The sequence below is a fragment of the Myxocyprinus asiaticus genome, chromosome 10 (genome assembly GCF_019703515.2).
Source record: "Myxocyprinus asiaticus isolate MX2 ecotype Aquarium Trade chromosome 10, UBuf_Myxa_2, whole genome shotgun sequence".
NCBI classification, from domain to species: Eukaryota; Metazoa; Chordata; class Actinopteri; order Cypriniformes; family Catostomidae; genus Myxocyprinus; species Myxocyprinus asiaticus.
Window position 1 is genome coordinate 23,867,888 of NC_059353.1, and position 24,904 is coordinate 23,892,791.

At 37.6% G+C, this 24,904-nt stretch overlaps 1 protein-coding gene across 2 annotated transcripts in view; it reads right to left on the minus strand.

Annotated features, from left to right (window-relative positions):
• Nucleotides 1–24,631, minus strand: part of tmeff2a (transmembrane protein with EGF-like and two follistatin-like domains 2a) — a 114,167-nt gene extending 89,536 nt beyond the window's left edge. Inside the window, exons 1-2 of one of the 2 annotated variants that reach the window (XM_051708160.1) lie at nt 24,005–24,631; nt 7,459–7,568 (exon numbers count right to left, since the gene is read on the minus strand). In XM_051708160.1, the coding sequence (XP_051564120.1) occupies nt 7,459–7,568; nt 24,005–24,188 (294 nt within the window). In that variant the 5' untranslated portion in view covers nt 24,189–24,631. The remainder of the gene's footprint in view (nt 1–7,458; nt 7,569–24,004) is intronic. The other variant, XM_051708159.1, reaches the window with a different exon arrangement.
• Between the last annotated feature and the right edge of the window lie 273 nt (nt 24,632–24,904).

Consider the following 24,904-nt stretch of genomic DNA (forward strand, 5'->3'; position numbering starts at 1 on the left):
CAATTCCCACTACTTAGTAGGTACTCGTGGTGGTGCGGTTACTCACCTCAATCCAGATGGCGGAGGACAAGTCTCAGTTGCCTCCGCTTCTGAGACAGTCAATCAGCGCATCTTATCACATGGCTCATTGTGCATGACACCCCGGAAACTCACAGCATGGGAGGCTTATGCTAATCTCTGTGATCCATGCACAACTTACCACGTGCCCCATTGAGAGCGAGAACCCCTAATCGCGACCACGAGGAGGTTACCTCATGTGACTCTACCCTCCCTAGCAACCGGGCCAATTTGGTTGCTTAGGAGACTTGGCTGGAGTCACTGAGCACGCCCTGGATTCGAATTCGCAACTCCAGGGGTGGTAGTCAGCCTCAATACTCAATGAGCTACTCAGGCCCCTATGTTATTATTTATTAAACACCAGTGTCTTGCATCATAATGCAATTGGTAGTGTTTATATATATATATATATATATATATATATATATATATATATATATATATATATATATATATATATAAAACACGAGAGGTTGTGTGTTACAGTGAGGTAACGGGTGTTCTCAGGCACGATACAAAGTGGAGTGCTTAAACAGACTTTAATCACTCAACCAAGGGGATAAGCTCAAATTAGCCATTGCACACACTTCAAGGACACTTTGGCATTGCACCTGTACAAAATTATTCATACTGGTCATTGTCTTCGATTTGAAGAGGGACTGTCTAATGGCACCAGGGAATGAAGGCCCACTTTTAATCCATCTCCAGCCACTGTGAAACCATGTGACTGGAGGATAAAAGGACAACAAATGCATGTAAATATATGCAAAGAGGTCTGGCAGAAAATGGCTCTGATAATGGGCAGTCGAAGGCCCAGAGGGAAGGCGTCCACCTTCTGCCACTGTCTGCTAGCCCTGCGAGTTCATTCCCAGAGATCACATTGAAGGAGGACTGAAGGGCATGCTGTTTTTCATGGGTAAGTTCACTTGAACACTGAATTTTGGTTAGAACTCAATACCGACAGCGTTTGTTGCATCAGCCAGGCCACATCCATCTGAAAATGGCAACACCTCAGTCATCCGAGGATGCCTGGAGAGATAGCGTATCAACCAGGAATAGAACGTGTGAGAGCAAAACCAAGCAGAGAGAAGATTAATGCAATAATCGATCAGTCAAGTTAAACAAAGTGAAGACCACAAATCACCAGTAGCAAGTGACAACAACATAAACTGCATTAGCCTAAAAACAAAAAGAGCTGTGGCACATAAGGTAGCCCACTTGTCAATGATGAGACCAGAGATCCAAGTGCAGAGGCAAAGTTACAGATTTGATTAAATATCAAATACAGCAGAGCTGGTGAAGCGTGATGGAGACCCGGCACTGACTGCAGGGTGGAGATGGAGAGAGTGTTTGTAGGCTTGTGTGCGTTGTGATAGTGTGGAGCGCAGATCTGCGAGGAATCCTGTGGAGGATAGTGTGTTTGTAGGTTTGTGTGCCTCGTGGTAGTGTGAAGAGCAGATCCAGTGTAGAGGGATAACCGATGAGGAATACTCAGGTGAAGCGTCAAGGCGAGCGATGCAACCAACAGGAAGGTAACCACAATTCGGGCACTAAGGCGAAGACTGGCAATCAATATAGAAAAAATGCAACAGGACCGACAAGGGCAGAGAGAGAGTGGTGAGTAACTAAACACACATCAACAATCTAGCAATGAACACGAAACAGAGTGGGGTAAATAAAGGCAGAAAACAAACAACGGTGAGGTGCCGCTCGCCAGCTGAAAGTTGGCATGATCAACATTCCCATGGAAACGCTGATTCCACGCGCTAGTGGCACCTGAAACACATGAAGAGAACGTAAATACAATGGCGGACTCACCGAGACCACTTGCTAATGACATATAGGTTCAAAACCAGCCTGGGTCATGACTCAATCTCAATGCACGTGTGCCTTTGCCCTCGAAATAAAAGCATAAAAATCACCAAAAAGAGAAAACATCCTGAGCACGACCCAAAATCACTCTGGAAATGTATTATTTGAACTGACCTGTTTTTGGGAAAGTGCTATAACTAATCCCTAACTTTGCTGTGTGTCAGAAACATGCATCTATAACAATTGCATCCATTGAAAGCTTTGATGGAGCAACTCCACCACAGCACACTTATTTTGGAATACTATTTATGGAATTAATGTTGTGCCCCCAAGTTTCAAAGATAACTTGTTCAATGATGCAAATACATACTGCAAATTGAATTACATAGATTGGCAGTTATATTGCGCACTTTCCAGCAAATGGCATAAAAAAGCCAAAATTGATTTTTGGGGTTAACCAACCTCTCAAAAAGCAATAGGGCACTAAAGAAAGTTTTTGCAAGTATTACCAGTGCTTAAATGAAATTACTATAATATCTGCATTGCTCTCAGTTTCTGCTTTTAGAAAGCCGCAGGGATACTTGGGTGCATTTGATTAATTTTCTCAGCTATATGAAATATCACATTTCATAGCTCTTTTTTGAATCTGTCCTTAGAACTAGTCCTCCTTAGCTTGGATCACAGTATATAGTTAGCATAAAAAGAGCAAATCAAGACAAACAGTGTTGCATCTGCCATAAACAACCAGAAATTATGATGGCTTTATGAAATAATTAAAACCTCGCACAAAAAGCAATAATGTTTCTAGTATTTCATCAGAACAGAAATATCAAAATAAACAGACTGATCTCACATTGATATCGGAAAGATTAGGCAAACAAAGATCAATCTATGCCAAAAGCGAGTTGTAAAGCGAACTGTTTTCAGCTATACAGGATGTAAAACAGTGAAGAGAAATGCATATTTTATTAACTGTACACCCCCCAACCACACCCTAAACCTAACCATAAGTGGAGTAAATGTAATGTTAGGGGTAAAAATACAACAGTATTCACTGATTGTGCGAACATGATTACTTTCTGGTTTCATACGTGGGATATGAACCCATATCTCCCACGCTGCTGATGCAACGTGCATTCGGTCGTACCACAAAGGAAGGTGAGTGCAGTTGAGCCAATGCAAACATGTCTGATGGGAGACGCCGCTTGTCAGTGAGTCGGCATAATTTCACCAATCCTAAAGGACCGAAATTTTTGGGGACAACATGCCGATGTGATTATGTTGCAATCCACATAAACTGTATACACTCACTCAGCACTTTATAGTACACCTACTTATTCAGGCGATTATCTAATCACCCATCATGTGGCAGCAGTGCAATGCATAAAATCATGCAGATATGAATCTGGAGCTTCAGCTAATGTTCACATTAACCATCAGAATGGGGAAAAATGTGATCTCAGTGATTTCCACAGTGGCATGATTGTTCGTGCCATATGAGCTGGTTTGAGTATTTCTGTAACTGCTGATCTACTGGGATTTTCATGCACAACAGTCTCTAGAGTTTACTAAGAATGGTGCCAAAAACAAAAAACATCCAGTGAGCGGCAGTTCTGTGGACGGAAACGCCTTGTTGATGAGAGAGAGGTCAATGGAAAATGGCCAGACTGTTTAGAGCTGACAGAAAGGCTACAGTAACTCAGATAACCACTCTGTACAATTGTACAACCTTGAGACGAATGGGCAACAACAGCAGAAGACCACGTTGGGCACTTTATTAGGACCATAGTGTTCCTAATTAAGTGCTCAGTGAGTGTAAGTCTTTGTGTCCTATTCCACTTATTATTGTTATGATAATTTGAACATTACGTTCCGGCAAATAGATTTTTAAATATAGTTTTATTTTGCTACTCAACGTTTTCTCCAAGTGAATTATTTTGACTTTAGATTATAGCTGAGATTCAATAAGACAGGTACGTGATTTATCCCCGAAAAAAGACACTAAGTAAATGATAACTACCACAATGTAATATTTGCCCTTAGCTACTGGAAGTGTTTGACCCCTACTTAATTTTCACTAGGTCACCAAAGTAAAGTTTTTCAGAATTTAGTGTTGCATGTGAAAAATAAAGTCAAACAGCTTTCGGAAGACATGAGGGTGAGTTAATTATTTTCTTTTCAGGCTCCACTATCCCTTTAAAAAACGGGGGCTTCTCTCTTCTCAGAGGTAGTTGCCGGAGACACATTGGAAAATTACATTATGTCCAAACCCAGTCAGCCTTGTTTTGGTGAACCCTGTAGATAGCGATAAAATTCAACCAACAGACATAATGAGTACTTAAAAAACCATTAGAGAACCAATCTTAAGTAAACATCACAGTGTAAGTAGATGTGCCAGGCGCCTCCAAGAGCTGGTGTGAGGTGAATAAACATCACTAAATGAACATCAGGGGCTGAATGACCTCTATTCATCAGCAGAGATCAAACCTTCTTCCTCTATTTTGCCACACAACCTCCCTGACTGTAGACTTCCCTCGGGCACCATACCCGACACAAGCCTCAAGACGATCCTTCTTTGATTAATTATTTCATCTAATGGAATAAAGACATGGACCATTATTAGGTTTAAGCTAGCTGACGCCAAAGTTTCCCTTGCACACATGTGACGTACAGTCCAGGATACTTGTATCAAGCCTTTCCTATTCTAGCCGATGGCATTATTGCCTGGATTGAAAACAAATTAAAACAATGTGACCCAGTGTGGCCAGACACAGAATGGGGTTTGTCCTAAAAACAGAGTGCCATCATTGAGTCTGAGACCTATTTGGACCAGAAAAAAGAGGAGGGTGAGGGACAAACAGGTAATGCTATTTATCTCACCAAAGATACAAATGTTCCCTTGCAAGCTGGGATAAAAATAACAGGTTCATTGAGTGCCTATATGCTCAGTGCCTTGGAAGGGCTCTAATGCATTTTCATTTTGAAAAACCTTAGATGTGTTATTAGGAACGACTCTCTCTATCTTCATTTCCCTGTGATCTCAAGGCTAAAGTAGAAAAAGCGGGCCACTTTTCGAAACAAGAGAGTAGTAGCCCTTTTAAAAATCAGTTATACAGAAAACCTCAAAAGGTGGATTTTAGTGTTGTAGTCGAGAACAGCTCCATCCAAGTACGAGTCAAGACCGAGACCAGAGAGGGTCAAGTCAGAGTCAAGACCGAGACCAGAAAAGGCTGAGTCTGAGACAAGACTCATATAGGCCTGATGCAACCTAAATGAACATGTTTAATATACAGTGTAAACAAGTAAATTGACTCTAGGCGCATATATCAATTTGTCAGTAAAAAACTTAAACTAAAGGTGCAAGGTGCACCTATATGGCAATACAAACTACCAGCTTCAGTGTGTACTATGACATTCCATTCATTGAAAATATTTCTGCTATACAAAATACAGTGTTATTGTACTATAACTAAAATGGACCTAAAAGGCTTATAACAATGTATTAAATATTACATAATGTATATGCAGTCAGTGAACCTAAACTTTTACTGTCAACTTGATTACAAACTCCTCAATCGCACTATTATTTTCCATTTATTGTAAAAGTAAACATTTCTGCTTACTTCCACCTGCAGGATTTCATCTTGGGGTGTGCACAGAAACCTAAATTTCTTTTTTTGGGAAAAACAGCACTGAAGCGGTCAATTCTGGTGACATTGAGAAAAGCTTTTTTTTTTTCTAGTATGTGTAGCATTCATGTAACTATTGGTTAAAGCATTTCTAAAAACAATTTGAGGCCATTCAAGCCGAACACATTCTTGCACTAAAAAATCAAGACACAGCACAATCAATAGAGCAGAACACAGGTGTCTCAATACTCGTTATTAACAGTTAAAGTTCTTTTTAACTTGACAAAAACATTTTTTTTAATCGTAGCACTCCTGCATGAGACGTGTTCTTAAGTATCCCAATACTTTTTTACTGAGTGAAAAACCACTCCAAATAATTCAGTGAGAGATAGGTCTGAACAAATCGGACTGAATTGCAAATCCCTTTTGGCGTAAATTTTGCTAACCCTTTTGGCCAATTCACTGAGAAGAACCGACTCGAAAAGAATTATTAATTCGTGAATCAGGCATTGCTGTTTTGATTCCACACAACTAACAGAAATACTGGACACACATCACGATCCCTGATATTGTCAGTCAGAGAAATGTTTTTTAGATATGTCGGAGCACTCGTGGTACAGGAGCCACTTAATAATAATAATAATAATAATAATAATTTTTGAAGGAACTCAACTGGTTTCCAGAAAAAGTCTGATTCCACACTTGTTCAAGTCGGTGAAAAGACCAAGTCCAAATGCTCCCAAGTCCATGACAAATATGGTCTCTAGACCACTACAACACATGTGTACATACTGTAAGAATGCTTGACATTACACATTTGTCATGAACTGTGTATTAGAAGGAGGTTTATTTAACTGCTGTGACCATAACTTTAGAAAATTGCAAAAATGTACAATGATAGATGTTTCAACAACATTGAAAAAGTGCACAAATTAAAATTACATTTTCTTTATAATTAAAAGTGTGGGCATAAAGTAAATTATCTTCTATAAGCTGCTTAGTGGTTGAAAAACAAACAAATGTGGATAATTAAAGCCAAGTGTCAAGTATTCAGACACAAAACCACTCTCTTAGATCAGTCAAAGCAGATAATGGTCCAGATTGATTCCAGGACATGAACCAGATTATGGTTCAGGACTTTACAATTTGGGGTTAAAATTATCTAAAATATTATGATGAATGTTGTCTGGAATCATCTGTGTACCTATTTTAGGTATAGACAGTATGACGGTACAGTATATACTGTGCGTCACTAGAAATGTGTCAATTGGCAGGGATTTTACTATTCTGTTTATTTCACAGTATATATAGTCCTACAGTTATAGATTAGATTACGCTACATTACATTTTTAAATGTGCAAAATCAGATTACAGTTACTTTTCTATGAATACCATAACTACATATTGATAACATTAGCTATCATTCTTTACTTTTAAAGCATCACCAGGGAGGATCGCAGGGACTTAAATTTAGATTTAAGTAATCAGATTAGATTACCTAAAAAATGTAATCTAAAAGATTACATTACATGTTACAATTTTAGTTTATTTTATCATCTGTACAAGATTACATTTCAGAAGTCTACCCAACACTGCGAAGAAACATTGAGTGAATGTGAAATTATGGAGCAGGTTTGTCCAAAACAAGTCAAAATGAGGAAGAACTTGTTATTAAACCCTGCTTCGTGTTGTGCTTAGTTGTTTACAGTTGCTGAACAACATTGCAACATATCCCAGGTGCACATACAGTATATCCACTTTTTTCTAACTTATATAAATACTTTTTGTAAACTTTTTATGCACATGATTTTCCAAAATTGGCATTACCACATATACCATTACAATGACAAAATTACACGTACCGTAAAATACGATTTTGGACATACAGCCCACCCCTGACCCATAACATGTAAGAGAAACCAGAAACAGTGAAGCTGGTTCATAGGAAAAATGGTCTTACCTTGAAGTTGCATATACATGTTACGATGTCCCCGATTCTGAGACACTCGCCGTCAAACTTGCAAGTGTTGGTGTCACAAAGGAAGAGATCCGTGTCCCCATCATCATCACCTGCAACACACAAAAACCACAAAACATCATACATTTCTGCATAAACACGCTAGAAGTGACTAGCACAAGCAAGATCATAGTTGTTCAGATCCTTGTGCTAAAAATAATTCTGCCGAACTAACTGAACTAACACTTCATCCCAGCAGGCTGGCTGGCAGTGCTTCTGAAGGGCTCATAAAGTTGTGACGCACTCCTCCATTCGCCAAGACCATAGTTTGTTCTTGAGACCTTTTCTAGTGGTGAATAACCAAGCATCCGTGGAGGAATAATGATTTAGCACATGGTGATTTACTTGAAATAGCCGCATGAGAACCTTATTCAGCTTTTATTATATGCTGAGCACAGGGTCTGTGAAATATTCTAATTGTGCTGAGGAGTTGGACAGCCTCAAAATATTACATTTCATCAAAAATCAAGAGCAGGCAGACAGTTTACCTCCGCAAGGATTCACTAAGATGATTACAATCAAGATGAGTTGTCTCTAATAACAGGGCCACTGCTGAGTCAAAACTAAATTCTGTTCTGTAGAGTACTACAGCTGACTGCTGATCATTTCACAGTAACCTCTAAAAATAATGAGTTTACTTGTTCAAGATTATTCAACCCTATCTGAAACCTTGTATAATTAAGCAAGATACAGTATAAGCATCTCTATCATTTGCGTAATATCATAAAAATGGCATATATACAGTTGTAGTCAGAAGTTTACATACACTTAGGTTGAAGTCATTAAAAACAGTTTTTAACGACTCCACAGATATAATATTAGCATACTATAGTTTTGGCAAGTCATTTAGGACATCTACATTGTGCATGACACAAGTAATTTTTCCAACAATTGTTTACAGACAGATTGTTTCACTTTTAATTGACTATATCACAATTCCAGTTGGTCAGAAGTTTACATACACTAAGTTAACTGTGCCTTTAAGCAGCTTGGAAAATTCAAAGCCTTTAGACAATTAGCCAGTTAGCTTCTGACGGGAGGTGTACTGAATTGGAGGTGTACCTGTGGATGCATTTTAAGGCCTACCTTCAAACTCAGTGCCTCTTTGTTTGACATCATGGGAAAATCAAAAGAAATCAGCCAAGACCTCAGAAAAAGAATTTGTGGACCTCCACAAGTCTGGTCCATCCTTGGGAGCAGTTTCCAAATGCCTGAAGGCATTCATCTGTACAAACAATAGTACGCAAGTATAAACACCATGGGACCACGCAGCCATCATACCGCTCAGGTAGGAGATGCAGTCTGTCTCCTAGAGATGAACGGAGTTTGGTGCGAAAAGTGCAAATCAATCCCTGAACAAAAGCAAGGACCTTGTGAAGATGCTGGTGGAAACAGGTAGACAAGTATCTATATCCACAGTAAAACGAGTCCTATATTGACATAACCTGAAAGGCTGCTCAGCAAGGAAGAAGCCACTACTCCAAAACCGCCATAAAAAGCCAGACTACAGTTTGCAAGTGCACATGGGGACAAAGATCTTACTTTTTGGAGAAATGTCCTCTGGTCTAATGAAACAAAAATTTAACTGTTTGGCCATAATGACCATTGTTATATTTGGAGGAAAAAGGGTGAGGCTTGCAAGCCGAAGAACACCATCCCAACTGTGAAGCATGGGGGTGGCAGCATCATGTTGTGATGATTTGCTTTGCTGCAGGAGGGACTGGTGAACTTCACAAAATAGATAGCATCATGAGGAATGAAAATTATGTGGATATATTGAAGCAACATCTCAAGACGTCAGCCAGGAAGTTAAAGCTCGGTCGCAAATGGGTCTTCCAAATGGACAATAACCCCAAGCATACCTCCAAATTTGTGGCAAAATGGCTTAAGGATACCAAATACTAACAAAGTGTATGTAAACTTCTGACCCAACTGGGAATGTGATGTAAGAAATAAAAGCTGAAATAAATAATTCTCTCTACTATTATTCTGACATTTCACATTCTTAAAATAAAGTAGTGATCCTAACAGACCTAAGACAGGGAATGTTTTTTACAATTAAATGTCAGGAATTGTGAAAAACTGAGTTTAAATGTATTTGGCTAAGGTGTATGTAAAATTCTGACTTCAACTGTAAATGCTACTTTTCCAGCATATATTCCAAGTCAAAGCTCCATTCATCATCATAATAAGACTACATGACAGAAAACAGTGGGTCTGCTCTTGTGCCCTGGGATTTTTGCTGTCAAGGCAAATTATCTTCTAACAAGTGCTTCACAGTATTTTTACCCCGTATTATCCGGTGAGGCCTGGAAGCTAAAATGAACCAGAACAGTGCTCATTGTAAAGACAACACCAGAGGACTTTAGGCCCCTGCTAAAGGGCCAGATAAAGCGTGGCAAGATGTCTTACATAACCTAGTACCTCATTTGCATTTCAGCTAAAGAAATTCCCATTGGACCTTAAAAACCTACAGAGGGGGTAAAGAACACTAGACGTTTAAGAGAGTTGTAATATGAACACGTGTCTCAGATAGTTGTGGCAACCGTAAGAATTATGCTGCCTGAAATTTGCATGTGCATAAATCTATTATGTAAAAGTAGACTAACTGTTCATACTTATCATAATTTCTGCACTGATTGCAGGCTTTGTTTGTAGCAGGAACATTTTATTAAAATTAATCTCCATCACAATCTGTTCTTAAGGAGCTGTGATTAACTGACATTCAATCAATTCAGCCTACTGAAGCAACAAACATTATTCAGAGAATTTGCCAAAGCTATTTAGTCAAAAGCATCGTCAATCAAATGACTTGCTTACCATCGCTAATTGATAAAATAAGAATTTCAGAATTAATTTGAGTCTAGTGTTTATAAAACTCTGGCAAATCTTGCCCTTGCATTATTAACACAAACGCTTTCTCTGATAAGTCATACAAACGCAACACATTTTGTCACACCTCTCTTGGTTGGCTGCCCTTTCAAAGCTGTGTCATAACAGAACTTGACCTCGTGACACATGCACATACATCAGAGTGCATGTCTGAGCTATGCAGATTACATACTCAATAATGCACTTGGCAACCGGAGTGGGAGGCTTAATGGTAGGATGGATTATGCAGCGGTGGAGAAGAAGAACGTGGAGATGTGAGTCACAGGAGCTTCTCTCTCACCAGGGCCAATGCACAAATTCAGGCTAATTAATCTGCAGTAATGGAATCCTGTAGTGGCACTGCAAAAGCATATTCCATCAAAAATAGCAATGGTATATTTCTGTGTTGTCGAAGCTCATTTCAAAGCCACTAGTGCCACTATTTTAGTAACTGAATAAGAGACTCTTACAAATGATTATCCACAAGTCAACCACCAAACAATCTTAGAAAGATATAATCCAATAAATTTGGTCATTCAACACAATTGCTTTTGTATGGCTTAAGAAGACTTATAGCACACAAATCATATAAACTTTTATTGTGATTTTTGTTGTTGTTGTAATTTTAGAACTTGAAAGTTCTGGTTCCCATTCAGTTTCATTACATTGAAAGAGTGGTCAGAATAGTCTTCCAAATGTGCATTTTGTGTTCCACGGATGAAGAAAAGTAATACAGGTTAGGAATGACATGAGTAAATGTTGACAAAATTTTATTTTTGGGTCAATTATTCCACTAAGAATAGCTTAATAGTCTATTCTGAACCATCACAATGCCATATAAGGTTAGAATGGAAAAGTAAATAAAGAGACTCTTAGCAGGAACTTAGCAGGTCACACTAAAGGAAATGAGTTCTGGAAACAAGCAGTGGCATGCTTGCAATTTTTTTCATTTCTTCATTAAGGACACTGAAAAGCATTTAATTGAATGTGTAACCAGATTTTAAACTTAACCAATATGCCAGATAGATAATATTATTAACTATAGGGTTTTGGATGTGTAACAAAACATACTTTAGGACAACAATGAGCTATCATGGGGGAAATGGAATTTTGTTCTGATCTCTTTAAAGTCTCTCAGGCAGAGCAATCTTTCAGTAGCTGTCTACAGAGACAGATAAGATCTGTTTTTTCATTCTTTTTGATAAAGTACTGTCTATGCATGGACAACAGCAACAAAGTAAATGAAAGAAAAAAAAAAGAACTACGTCAAAATTCAATACTTTCATTCCTTTAAGTCACAGAGCAATTATTACAGTAGCCAAACAGGAAATTACTTATCTTTCATCTGAAGAATTTCTACTATCTGACTGTCCACAAAAACAAGTTAAAGCACCTCCTAAATCTAAAGAAGAGTTTCTGCATTTAAAACACTTGAGATTAACAACAGATTCTTTAAAATATGCTCTTCAAAAACAGACACACCCTGCATCTGAAATCGCATACTGTAAAAATATGTACTGTATTTGATGAAGGACACACTTCTCAGCTGGTAAAACAGAATGTTTTTTAGGTATGCATTCAAGTAGTATAAATTACAGACATACTTCATCCATGGACGTGGACACTGATCCGTGACTGGAACATATGATGTAATAACAACAATTGTGAAATTTCTACTTCGGTTTTGTTGAACATGCAATTTTAAACACAAGGAACAACTTTCTTGGTATACAGTATATTGCACTTAGAGTTAAAAAAAAGAGCCATCCGATTCGCAGTTCACTGCCATTCTTTTAAATCCAGTGTTTTGAACGTGACGTGTCCTGAGCTCTCGAGGGATTATGGGATCGTAAAGTGTCCAGTCGATGCGCACTTCAAAATCTTGCCAAAAATTAGTTGGTTATCCGGGTATTTCACACTTACTGTTTCATGAATACTAAGGATTCTGACATTCTAGTCCATTTGCATACTATTTTTGCCATCCTATATAGTAGGGAAGTATGGATATTTGGACGCAGCGACAGTGAATTCGGAAACAGGTTTACTTTTCTTCAGCTAAATTTGTCTGTGCTTACCGAATTTAAAAGCACTCCCCCCAGTGGCCGAATTGGGAAGTGTTTTTGAGTGTAAGCGCAAATGGGAGCATGAGTTTCTAGGTGAAATGCCCACAGATAGGTGCCAAAAGCAGGTTGTTTTTAGCTGTAAATTATGTAATAAAGTGAATGCATATTTTATTAACTCTACCCCCTAAACCACACCCCAACACTAAACCTAACTGTTAGTGGAGTAAAAATGTAGTGTTAGAGGGGACATGGAACCTCTGATTTGTGCTTGTCACTGTTTTTACATACGTGATCACTTCCTGGTTTCAGTGCTGGAGGAGAACCAGGGTCTCCCATGCAGCTGACGCAACATGATATCATCACACGAGAAGATAAACACACATGAACCAATGCATAAATGTCTGATGGGAGTGGCACTTCTCAGTAAGTCAGCAGAATGGGGCAGATGTCAGGGTACTGGAACATTCGGAAGAAAAATGTGACTTCCCGTGTGATCAGGTTGGAACTAAATAACTTCAAGATATGTGTGCAGTAAAACGTGTAACATGCAAACAGCCTGCATGACACACAGATGCTGTTTGCAACAATACTATTCTTTGGAACTGTCACTAGCAAGGAAAATATTATTTTACTGTTTCTGTGTCATCACTTTTTCTTAGCAGCCGCCATATTTGTGAGAATCAGCAAGAGGAAACAATGGCGGTAAATGGAAAAACACTCGTGAAACAATATCAAGAAAAACATTAAAAAAATGCCAAATTTGACTTTCGCAGACATTTAAGTAAATTTTATCCACAATTCATCTCCGTACATCGGCGAGTCTGATGTGTGACAGGCGAGTACACACACCTCTCTGTACATCACCGTAAACATCTCTCATTCAGAATTTACAAATGTTTTTGTGTTATTTTCTGGTCTGATTTGGTCAAAGTATTACAAAATGTCTGTGATGATCCCATCTGTATGCATGTAACAGCTGCTTTTAACTCATGAAGAATACACAGAAAGCAACCAAGGCATATTATTGTATAGAATATAACTAATATGTTTACACTGTAGTTTGGTCGTGTGAATAAAGTCTGTGTGTCATAATCTTATGATGTGTTGTTTATTGACTAACACTGATATATACACATTAAACATATACTATATTTTGACATTATAGTGCTTTTGTATTTATACCAATGTGTACAATTATGACATAGATTTTTACAGTCTGTTATTCATTTTAACATTGTCCTATGTGCATTTCCAGTTTAATTGTATCCGACTCGATTATGCTATAAATATAACTGACTTGTGTACAGATAACTGACATAAATGAGCAAAAACCAACAAGTGTTTTATCCCTGCTCTCCCACTTCATCTCTGCTTGACTTAGGTGAAATAAAACAGTGTCATTTGAAAGATACTTTATTAAAAGAAAAATTAAATTTTGGCTCTGGTAATGAAACAGCAGAATCACTTTTTCAAGATTTATAAACAGAAACAAAAATGTCACTGGCTTTTGTCGCATCCCACAGCACAGAACACTGAAGGTATATGGAATTTCGGTCTCAAACATGGCAGCATGTTCATTCAGTAACGTCACATGAAACAGGTCAATATTTAACCTCTCAACAAATAGCCTTATATGGACATCAAAACAGACTGTTACATTCTGAATTTAATAAATTCATTTTTTTTTTTTTTTTTTTTTTAATAATAAAAAAATAAGATATGGATTAAAATAAACTAGTTTTTTTCAAATAACAAAAATCTGCTTTTAAAGTGACTCTGCATTCCCCTAAGGTTAGTAAGGAAATGAAATCAGAAACACAGTACATTTAGGAATATATTACTAAACATGGTTATGTTATATACTGTCAGTGCATAATCTGAATATGCATAAGAGCATGAGTATGTCACGGTCCTGTCACTCTGTCAGTCTGGATTTTGGTCTGACAGGACTGTGGCATTAATCACCCATGTCTGTCTTTGTGTGAATGCGCGGTTTCAGTTATATTCTCTGCCGCGTGCTCTTTTGTCTGTTGTGTTTCATGTCTAGAGTGTGGTGTCTGGGTTCTGACTCCCTGTCTATTTCGGTTTCAGTCTGTGTCGGGACCCAGACATTCGTACTCCTTGTCTGTCTGTTACTGACGTGCGTGCATCGCGCTTGTGTCATCTTGGCTGCATGCACTCGCGTCAATAATCTATGTCGGTCTTTGTGTCTGTCTCTCCCGTCTGCGGGCACGCGTTGTGCTCGCTTTGGCTGCGCGCCCGGGTCGCGAGCTGTCTTCATGTTGTGTTTTGGTCACTTCGGTAAGGTATCGGATGTGTGTGCCGAACTCTCACAAAAGTGTCCTGTCTCGTCTTTTTTGTGGATTGGCATGAGTGTATATCGCCTCGTTGTCTTGGCGATGTGCGCTCATGCCATTCGGATGTTTTGCCTTCTTGTGAGAACACGCGGCTTTGTTATTGTTTCCATATCGCTGTGTGCTACTCTGTCTTACGTCACATCCGCATCCTTGTTTGCTCATTATTGTTTCATTAACATTCATTAACACCTGCCCTTTATTAACCTGCTTGATTTCTCTCCCTATTTTAGTCTACTCATGTGTGATGTCCAGAGCCATTTCATCTTGCTATCTAGTCGGTCCTGTTCCCCCTACCTGGTTTGGTCCAGTCGGTCCTGATTCCCTGGTTCCTTCTGCTCCAGCTTGGATAACCCTTTTGTCACCTTCGAGGTTGTTTTCCCCCTTATGGGAGTTCGTTTTGTTAATAAATTGTTTTTGGTTTTGAACTCTGTGATTGGGTCTTCATCTTTGCATAACGCTGACATTACGAACTAGCCAGCATGGAACCAGCAGAGAGATTCCCCCCGCCAAAGACTGGTTGTCAACATGCTAAGCACGTCAAGTTGCACAATTAATCGAAAAACTAATCGCGATTACGATTATGGTTGCCTTGATTATATAATCGTGAAAACTGACGAAAACAGCGTTCACTATAAGTCTGCTCGTGTTGCTTCAATGGTTTCTGTTTACAATGTGTTTTTGCAGCAGTTGAGTATTCTATCCAATAACTAACATGTCCATTTAGCAATGAAATGACAATGGCCAATCAGAGCCACTTAAATTAATCCTCCATCCTATCAGTAATGACAACTGATCCTAATGCGCAGGTTTTAAACCATCTGAATTCCCAGATGCTTACTTTATGATCCACCTCTGTTCGTGGTGGCACACGAAAATTAATACTGAAGAAACATCACCTGACACTCGAAAAGAAGCTGTAGAACAAGCACGAAAGGCCCTTTGGAATTATTTTGGACTCATTGCATATTGCACAGCTCGCTTTGAATGTAGATGTTAAATACACTGCAAATGAGCAACATGACAAAACTAAAATGCTCCCGTTCTAATCAAGGCACAGACGTGGTGTAAATAATTGATTTATTATGCTGATTAGACAGCTTTGTTTTTAATGAGAGCATTCGCGAGAGTGCAGAACTTTGCGCGGAGCGTCACTGAGCTCGCGTCAAAATGCAGGTCTCAAACAGTGTAAATCTGCAGCGAGTGACAGCAGTCATTGTAATGGGAGAGTTTGTCGCATTGCTCCATTTCTGTGTACAATTTATTAAAAATCTAATAACAGTTTTGTTTTGTCATGTTAATAAGTAGGCCAATGTGAATTTGATTTGTACAAAATAGCAGTAAAGTAATTCAGCTTAACTGTTCTAAGTGTGTTTTGAAGGTGTAGCCAACATAAAGAATATGGCATGAATAGCATATTTCAGGAATCACCATCATTGTTATCACGTCTGCTGTAATAAGACCCATTTGCCACGCAGCTGGTATTGGTAGATTTAACATTTTCTTGAATTGCACAAACTCCAATCGCAAATGACTGTTTTTAATTTCCAAAGTGCACCACTGAGACCAAAAATGATCTAACGATGATCGTACATAAACAAGATCACCACTGAAGATCTAACGGGATGAATGGTTCCGTCTCGCCACCAAAGGGCTTTCTGAACGCAGAAAGTAACTTGGTCAATTTAAATCGGCTGTTAATAAGTTTGAAAATTGAATGTCATATTATTTACTATATGTGGACTAATAATTTAAGCAATAATTTAATTTATTTTATACCATAGATAACCATTTAAAATAAGTTTTATTTGCCCTAACATTAACAAACATTATTACAATATTTAATGCTTAAAAGATGCTTAAAAGTAACTGGAGTGCAGCTCATATCCACCATTGAAATCTGATACTTTGCTTACTTTGTGACATCATGGTAATTTAATATTTTAATCGACATTAATAATCGTGATTACAATATCAAGGGCAATAATCAACAATTACGATTTTTGCTATAATTAAAAAAATTTATTTCTTTGCCATTAATGGCACCAAACAGAATTGCAGAAATAATGTTTCCAAACAGGTTTCCCAAACACTCCTACCAACCCTTCTGCTCCACCCCTGTCTGCAATTGTTTGGACAAACAGGTATTCCTGCACCAAATCCATGTGATTGGATGAGCCAGAAGCTGACATGTCAGGCCCCTTAAAAAACAAACAAACAAACAAAAAAACAGTAATGTTCTGAAAGCGCCAGAGAGTTTCTGGGGAATCAACCTACAAATTGCTTACTTATAAGCTATTTCTAGGTTGTATCAGCATATTAAGTATTTACCTGCAGTATTTATCTGTATAGAAAGTATTTTAACATTAAAAAACTGCACAATCCACTTTAAGACGTATCTTATAGACAGCCAAATATATGTATATCCTCCCCAAATTAACAATGTACTGTAACAGTTGTTACCAAACAAGTCCAAAACAAGTAATAATAATAATAATTAAAAAAAATAATAATCATTTTAAAAACTTTATATCCTGAGGCCACTTTAGCATAAAAGCTATTTAGTGGTTAATGGGTGGCAATATATAAAAAAATTAGCTGTGAGTTATTGCTTAGCTTTTCTGTTACAAGGTGAAGGGCGGAGTTATGGATTCAATTTAGGGAAAATGCAGACATTAATAACATAAGTGACATTTAAACACATGAAGAACACTAGACAGAATTAATTCATAACTCCACTTCCAATATTATAATTAGCCAACAGTGTCCACTTAATCTATAACAAACCACTCTGAATGGTAAAGCCTACTGACTAACTGTTATTATTAAAGGTGTTGCTCTGCCAATTACATCTCCAGCTGCTTGTTTCTTCTGTCTATTTCAGATTCTTACTTTTGAAAAATCTAGATACCTTGCAACTTATTTCAAAATAATCAAACATCAAAAACTGTCACCAAAAGTGTAAGAGTTTAACATGCAGTTTATATTGTTGTGTATGTCTCTTCAATTTCATAAAAGCCTGCTGTCTCCTCTTGCTCCCAAGTTATGCTTGACTTGCCTTTTTTGCAGCTGATCAGCAAAAGCCTTTTGTGAGCCAGCACTGCAAAAAAGAGTCTCTAAAGAGGACCATTGATATGGATGAACAATACAAATAAAAGCTTTCTGCTCTATAGGCAGTGACTTTATTGAGGCAGGGTCGTTCATGGCTAAATAAAATTGACAAAAAGTAGCTTACAAAGTAGACGCTGAGTTCTAAAACTGCAGAGAAGAGAGATAGACATTTCAGTAATTAGGCACTATTTTTGCTAAATTGTTCACACCACTTGTGTTCATTGCCAATGGCCTTAGTTTCAAATTGTTGACTAAACAGCAGGTATGGGTCAATGTCGTGACACTATTTTTTTTTGTCTGCGTCTAATAAATTATTCAAAAATACATTACAAACGCAATTCACACAAAACAATTACTTGAATACGCCTCTTCTATTATGAACGTGTTTTCAATTATTGAGTTCAAAGTAGGGATGCACCGATACCACTTTTTAATCTTCCGATCCGATTCCGATATCGAAAATCTCAGTATTGGCCGATACTGACTCCGATCCGATATCAGTGTTGTTTTTTTGCATAATCAGTTTAGAACAGTGGCGGGCCATGCATTTAAAGTCTAGGCCTTCAGTGTGATTCATGCCATTAAGAAAACAGTTTCACAATGAATAAGACACCCTATGCCTTTGCCCATCATACATTATGTCGCAGCTAACTAATAATACCAATTGACATTTTAAAAACACGTCCACGCACGAAAGCCAGAATTTGAAAAGACACTTAATGCTCAAGCAAGCCTAATTTTAACTGCAGCATGACTGTTTGTGAAATGAACGACTCCCGAACAGACATTCAAAAATCATAATTTTTCATATGAATCTACCAAGGAGGTCTATAATACCTGGAGAAATCTATCTAATAATATTTACGATTTAAATGTTGCTTGCAATAAATTTCATTTCGTCAGGGTACATGGTTATGCTGCGTTCCATTCAAGTTGGATGTGGGATATTCCTACTTCATATCTCCGACCATAAATGCATTCCATTCCCCGATATTCAGAACTGCAATGCTCCCGTTAGCTTATCAGGGGTTTGACTCTCATTAGAGATGTCTCCTAGTAACTCAAACTGATAAACAATGCTGCAGCGCTAGCATATGTGCTTCAGGTGTACGATTATCAAAAGAGATTATAATGTTTTATACACCTGTTTCTGCAGGCATTTGTTAAACAAGCTTTAATATCATGTAATGTGGAAATGAACTCATTTATCGATATTACTTAATAAAGTGAATGTTTATTACTTACTTTGTATATCTCCCTGAGTGTTGACATGTTTGTGTGACATCATGCCCCTGCATCTCGGCGAAATCGGAGTTGAGAATTTCTGCACGAGCATACAAGTTGTAATTCTGATTTCAAGATGCATTCCATTGCACTTTTCCTTGTAGGAAGTTGTAAAATCCGACTTTCCGAGTTGAATGGAACACAGCACTTCTTTTCAAAACTTGATCTGACACTGAATGCTCAAGCAGCCTAATTTACACTTAGAAAACTCTTGATGTTGCTATAACAATGCAAAAAGTACTCACCAATTTGCTTGAAGTGAAAATCAGTCCTCCTTTCCTGTTTAATAAATTAAGCAATCACACAGTCATGCAGAACATCTCGTGTTTTTAAATCTATAAGGATCTCTTTCTCAGTGGTGATGTGGCAGTGACAGCCGACTCGTCAGTAAGATCTCATGCTTTTCGCTCTTGAATTACGTACATCACTTAAAGCATGACTGCGTCACTCAAGGCCAGCTAGAAGGCCTGGACTGGGACATATCCTAAAGATCACAATCAACAAGAACAAATAAATCAATCTGATTGGCTGATGAATCTGACAATCTGACTTTAGTTGCTCATTCATTTGCAGTGTTGAGGGATTCTGTAGAAATTCTGAAGACCTGAGGGAGTGCGATTTGTGAAACAGTTGTCATGTTTCGCTTGTAAGCATCAAGGAATAAATTCTGAGTGGACAAACTTTTTGTTTTTCTCTATTTGTTTGTAGATTAATTAAGAGTGGAAAGCGATTAAAAATACATAGGCAAAAAGGTGATTGAGAATGAAAGGATGAAAAATATTTATTTATTTGGCATGTTAGGCCAGCAGAGAAGGCTTTTCTGGCCCTGAGAAATCACCACTGATTTAAAATATCTTTACAATATTGTGTGGAACTAATTGGGTGTGCTCTTTAATATGTAAAGAAACACAAACCTCTATCTACACATTATTCAATATAAATGTATTGCTTATTGAGAAAAACTTTATAGTTAACTAGTATACTGGATAATGTAGCAGCAAAATTTACAGTATATCATCAGTAATAAGTCATCAGTAGAAAAGAAGCCGTTTTTTTCTTTTCTCAACTTGTATCTGGACGTTAAAGGATTCAGATCTCTTTTTTGTTCAATTTAGTTGTAAGATATCAGCTCACTTTTCATTCACAGTTATTTTTTGGAACCCATTCAACTTAAATATTATTATAATTTGTAAACAAATGATGATAATAATAATTATATATTATAATAATAATATATAGTCATATATCTCAATCGTGCATCTTCAACTTTTAAACCCTCGTGCTTTTATTTTGACATTCTGAACTCTCCAGGAAGTCCTGTATGTGTCTGTTTGTAGGCAAATTCACAGTAGTTTAATACGCTTTTTATTCAGATTCTGGTAAAAAAGCACCTCCAGTGCCGTTCTAAATGCATATTATAAGTGAACCAAACTATTGAGCATCTACATCTGAGATGTTTTTAGTTAGTAGCGCTCAAATGTTGCACAAGGCGTGAAGGCTAAAAATAGCCTTGAGCATGTGTGTAAACAGAGCAGCGCCATTCAATAACACGCTGGAGCTGCACGTGCATTTTATATATTTACTTATTAAACAATCAGTTAAACAGCCTTTTGTGATTCACAGAGCTATTGCATGTCTTCAAGTGGCTTTGAATGAAATGCACAAGTCATATGAACTACTTTAATTGTGTTTTTATGGTTCTTTTATGTCATTTTTTGAGCTTGACAGTAACGAACATGACTAACACACAGTATTGGATTTGGATCGGGCTCATCGGACCGATACCCAATCCGTCTAAAAGCTTCAGTATCGGAGCCGACACCGATCCAGGTATTGGATCTGTGCATCCCTAGTTCAAAGTCATATTGATATTTTTTCTGGGGTTTAAAGTAAAAACTGTCATGTGGTGTAACCGTCCGGAGACAGTAAAAAAAATCTGAAATTCTTGAAAAAATAAATTTTGGCATGAGTTGTGCTGAATATTATTATTATTATGTATTTTAAAAAATGCAGTAAAACTATTTTATTTTAAAATATGATTAATATTTGAAAAACTTTTGTCACTAAATAGGTAGAAATTTTGTTGTCATGTGACAAAAATCATAAAACAGAGAAGACTTTAGACCCGCAAGACTGTGTGTGAAGTTTTAAAAACAAATAATTATATTGTCATATCATTAAATATGAATATTTCAACATTTGTATGAAAAGGCTCATTTTTGACAAAACTTCTTAATATTCTTGACTTAAAAATTCATGATATTTGTAAAGAACATTTTTCACCTTGAAACATATGTATTAAAACTTTTTTGAAATTAATGATTAAATTTCATACACTCTCATGTGTTAAATGTGCAAGGAAACTATTTTAATAACTTTTACTTGACATTTTTTAAGTCATTAAATCAGTTTATTTTGGAAAAAGCCATGAATGTTTTTCAAACAATTTGTAAAAACAACATGAAACGTGACATTTTTTTAACCAGATTTTTTAAATATTTATAATTTTTATCACCTCGGACAACCTTATTTGTCAATAACCCATATGCGTTTGTTTCACTGGACATTATTGCTAAGTTCAGCCCATTATTCAGTGCTGGAAACTTAAACCATATTTAGTGAGTTGGAAATTATGCTGCATATTCCTCTCTCCTATGTGTTCTTAGACCAGAAATGAAACATAAAACCATCCGGTAAATGCAATAATCTATATATTGGCACTCTATTTGTAGATCTATGTATCTTTTTGATCATACATTTCTTTCAAGAATACCAAACAAAACATTGGCAGTTGTTTAAATAATAGTTACAAAATTATTTTAAATTAGTTTTGCACTCAAAAAAAAAAAAATAAGATATTTACTTACTTTCTATACTTTCTAGTTCCAAACTATCAACACTGGCCTCACACAGAACAGTTTCTTCCCTCAGGCCATTCAGTATATGAACAGTTAAAACGGCCCCAATACTCTCCATTGTGGCAATACGATCATGTGCATATTCAACTATTCATTCATATTTATATTCCATTTATATTTATTTGACATATACCTCTTCTGCACAATATATTAAATCACATTGCACATGACTGTATATCTGTAACATATCTGAACAACATTATTGCCGTACTGTAGTTTCCTCTTTATATGTATCTGTTGTATCTTATTTTTTATTCTTATTTCACCGTTTATTTATATATGTTAATATGTATATTTCAAATGTATTTATATGTTGTATATGTAAATTTGTTTGTATTCTCTTTGCACTGGAAGCTTCTGTCACCATGGCAAATTCCTTGTGTGTGCAAGCATTCTTGACAATAAAGCTCATTCTGATTCTGACATGTTGTTAGAAAAAAAAAAAAAAAAAAAAGCAACTGGTCTTTTCTTATTGGATATTAGGCTATCCATTTTTATAAATCACCTCAACACTTTAAGTGGACTATAGGCATGTCTGTGATACAACTTCTCATGCCATTTCCATGAGTTGTATAATCAAAGTGCAAGTAAGCGGCAAGGAAAGACATTTTGGAACGACACCTGATTGCCCACGGTGACCTGCTGATTGATAGTCAGACGCCGTGGCGAGAAACTAAGCAAGAAATATGCAGCTCCGGCGTCTCTCGAGCCTCAGGGCGCTCATGATGATTATTTCACGTGCATCCGCAATCATCTGAACGACGCTATCAAAACCCACTTACTATCCGAGTTATAACTGACTGATGCCCAGGGATTATTATGCAGGCTTGATAAAATCTTCCTTCTTAAAAACCTTTCAGATTGACAAAAAATATCGCCACTTGTTCACTATACTTAAAAAAAATTGTATTGGCTAATCAAATCATTTTTGCTGTAGCCTACATATTTAAAAACAAGTTGTTCAACTAAATGTTTTTAAGGTTAGTTTTAAGGGATTGAATCTTGACAAGCATTAGAAAATAATAATAATAATTATGAACTGCTGTATGGATGCGTGGTTGTTGTCTTCGTTTCCACCTTTCTGAAAAAGAGAAAGATTTAAGAAGGAGCTTTAGGATATTAATGGGGTTTACAGTAGTCTCGGAGCAGCAGTTAATCTCTACAGAAACTTCATAGGCGATTTTGACAGAATGACCACAACATTATCGCTTTACTCTTTGTAGTGTAGTATTTATATCCATCGCGTTTGGTGCTTCTTTGTTGTGTGAACATTAACGTAGACTAGGCTACAAATCATCCGTTTGTCCACTGAACGCACAGAATTTGAAAAACAGATCAATTAATGTACAGGAAATGTGGTATCATCGACTGTTAGTAAACAATGTCTAATCCGTGTGAACGAGAATAAGACATTTACGTCTCGACAATGCCAGAAAAGGTCTTTAAAAAAAAAAAAAAAAAAAAAAAAAAATCCAATAAGACTTTAATGTGACAAATGTTAAAACAATTAGTGATCGATGTCATTTTAGGTAAGAAATTCAAAAACATTTTATTCATTTTTGTCCACATTATTTAGCCTACATATTGCGCGTGTGTAATTATAAGTAGGTTACTTTGTGTAATGGCTCATAATGGCTCTTTTGGTCCCCCAGGTGTAAACATGGTAATATTGGGCCATCCGTAGTCTAACTAAAACAGGTCTTCAACATCTTTTCAGCAGCAGTGAAAAAATAAAATAAATCTATTAATGTGTATAGCCTAACTTTATGCTATATACTGTATATACTAAACAACTATCTTCAGTTGCCAAGTGAAAGTCAGACTGTATTCCCCCAAAAACCTCAAAGCAAGTTACGGACCGGAACAGCGGAACACTTGAACATCTTACCCGAGCAATTCCATCCAGTTGGAGTCTGACAGTCGCTTAGAGAAGACGGGAAAGCGCCAAGTTGTTGTATCGGGAATGTGGCAAGAAATGACAAGACAGCAATCCATACCCAGTGTCCCACTATCCGGCTCCACTGGTGCGGAATTTGGGGCTGGTGTAGGGCCGCTGCCACCGAGACACCCATCTCAGTTCCCCGGACACAGTTCACAGACGCTCAACGACAGCACTGGTCCTAATGTTATCAACTTCGCGGGTGCGCCTAGAAGCTGAGAGAGGGACATTTTTCGTCTGAAGGAGTGTGCCCCATGAAGCAGTCGCTTCTGGATGACCGGAGGATCCGCCCGAAGCGATAGGGTGCAGATGTGGAATGAGACAGTGGAGAAGGTGATGAGAGGGTGCGCCGGGTGATCGGTGAGCGACTAAACTAAAAGGTGGTCTCGTGAAACAGAAATGAAGCAAAAAGCATATATCCCATTCGAGTGACACGCCGAAGTTATAACATCCACTAGAGAGACTGACTGTCTTCACTCCGCGCGCTCGGGAAGCGCCGTGAGTTTGGCAGAGTCTTGCGGAGTGCCATTCCTCTGTACCTGTTTACCACAAGAACGCACTGAACGCGATCGGCAGGTTTCCAGACCGCTTCGGATCACATGGTCTAATGGAATCGGGAGGGGAGGGACATGATCGCGGCTCTCATTGGTGGAGAGGGATGCAGGAGGAGACGGTCCAGCTCCAGCACTTAGACGGCCAGTAGAGAATAGTGTACCCTGTAGTCTACTTTAACAGGACTTGGGGTTTGCAAACGCGTGGGCGAAGGGCCATGCCGAGAAAATCTTCCCAGTAATTGAGCACTGCTGTTCTGAGCGCGATGGCAGAACAAATCGATGCGAAACTGGTAAT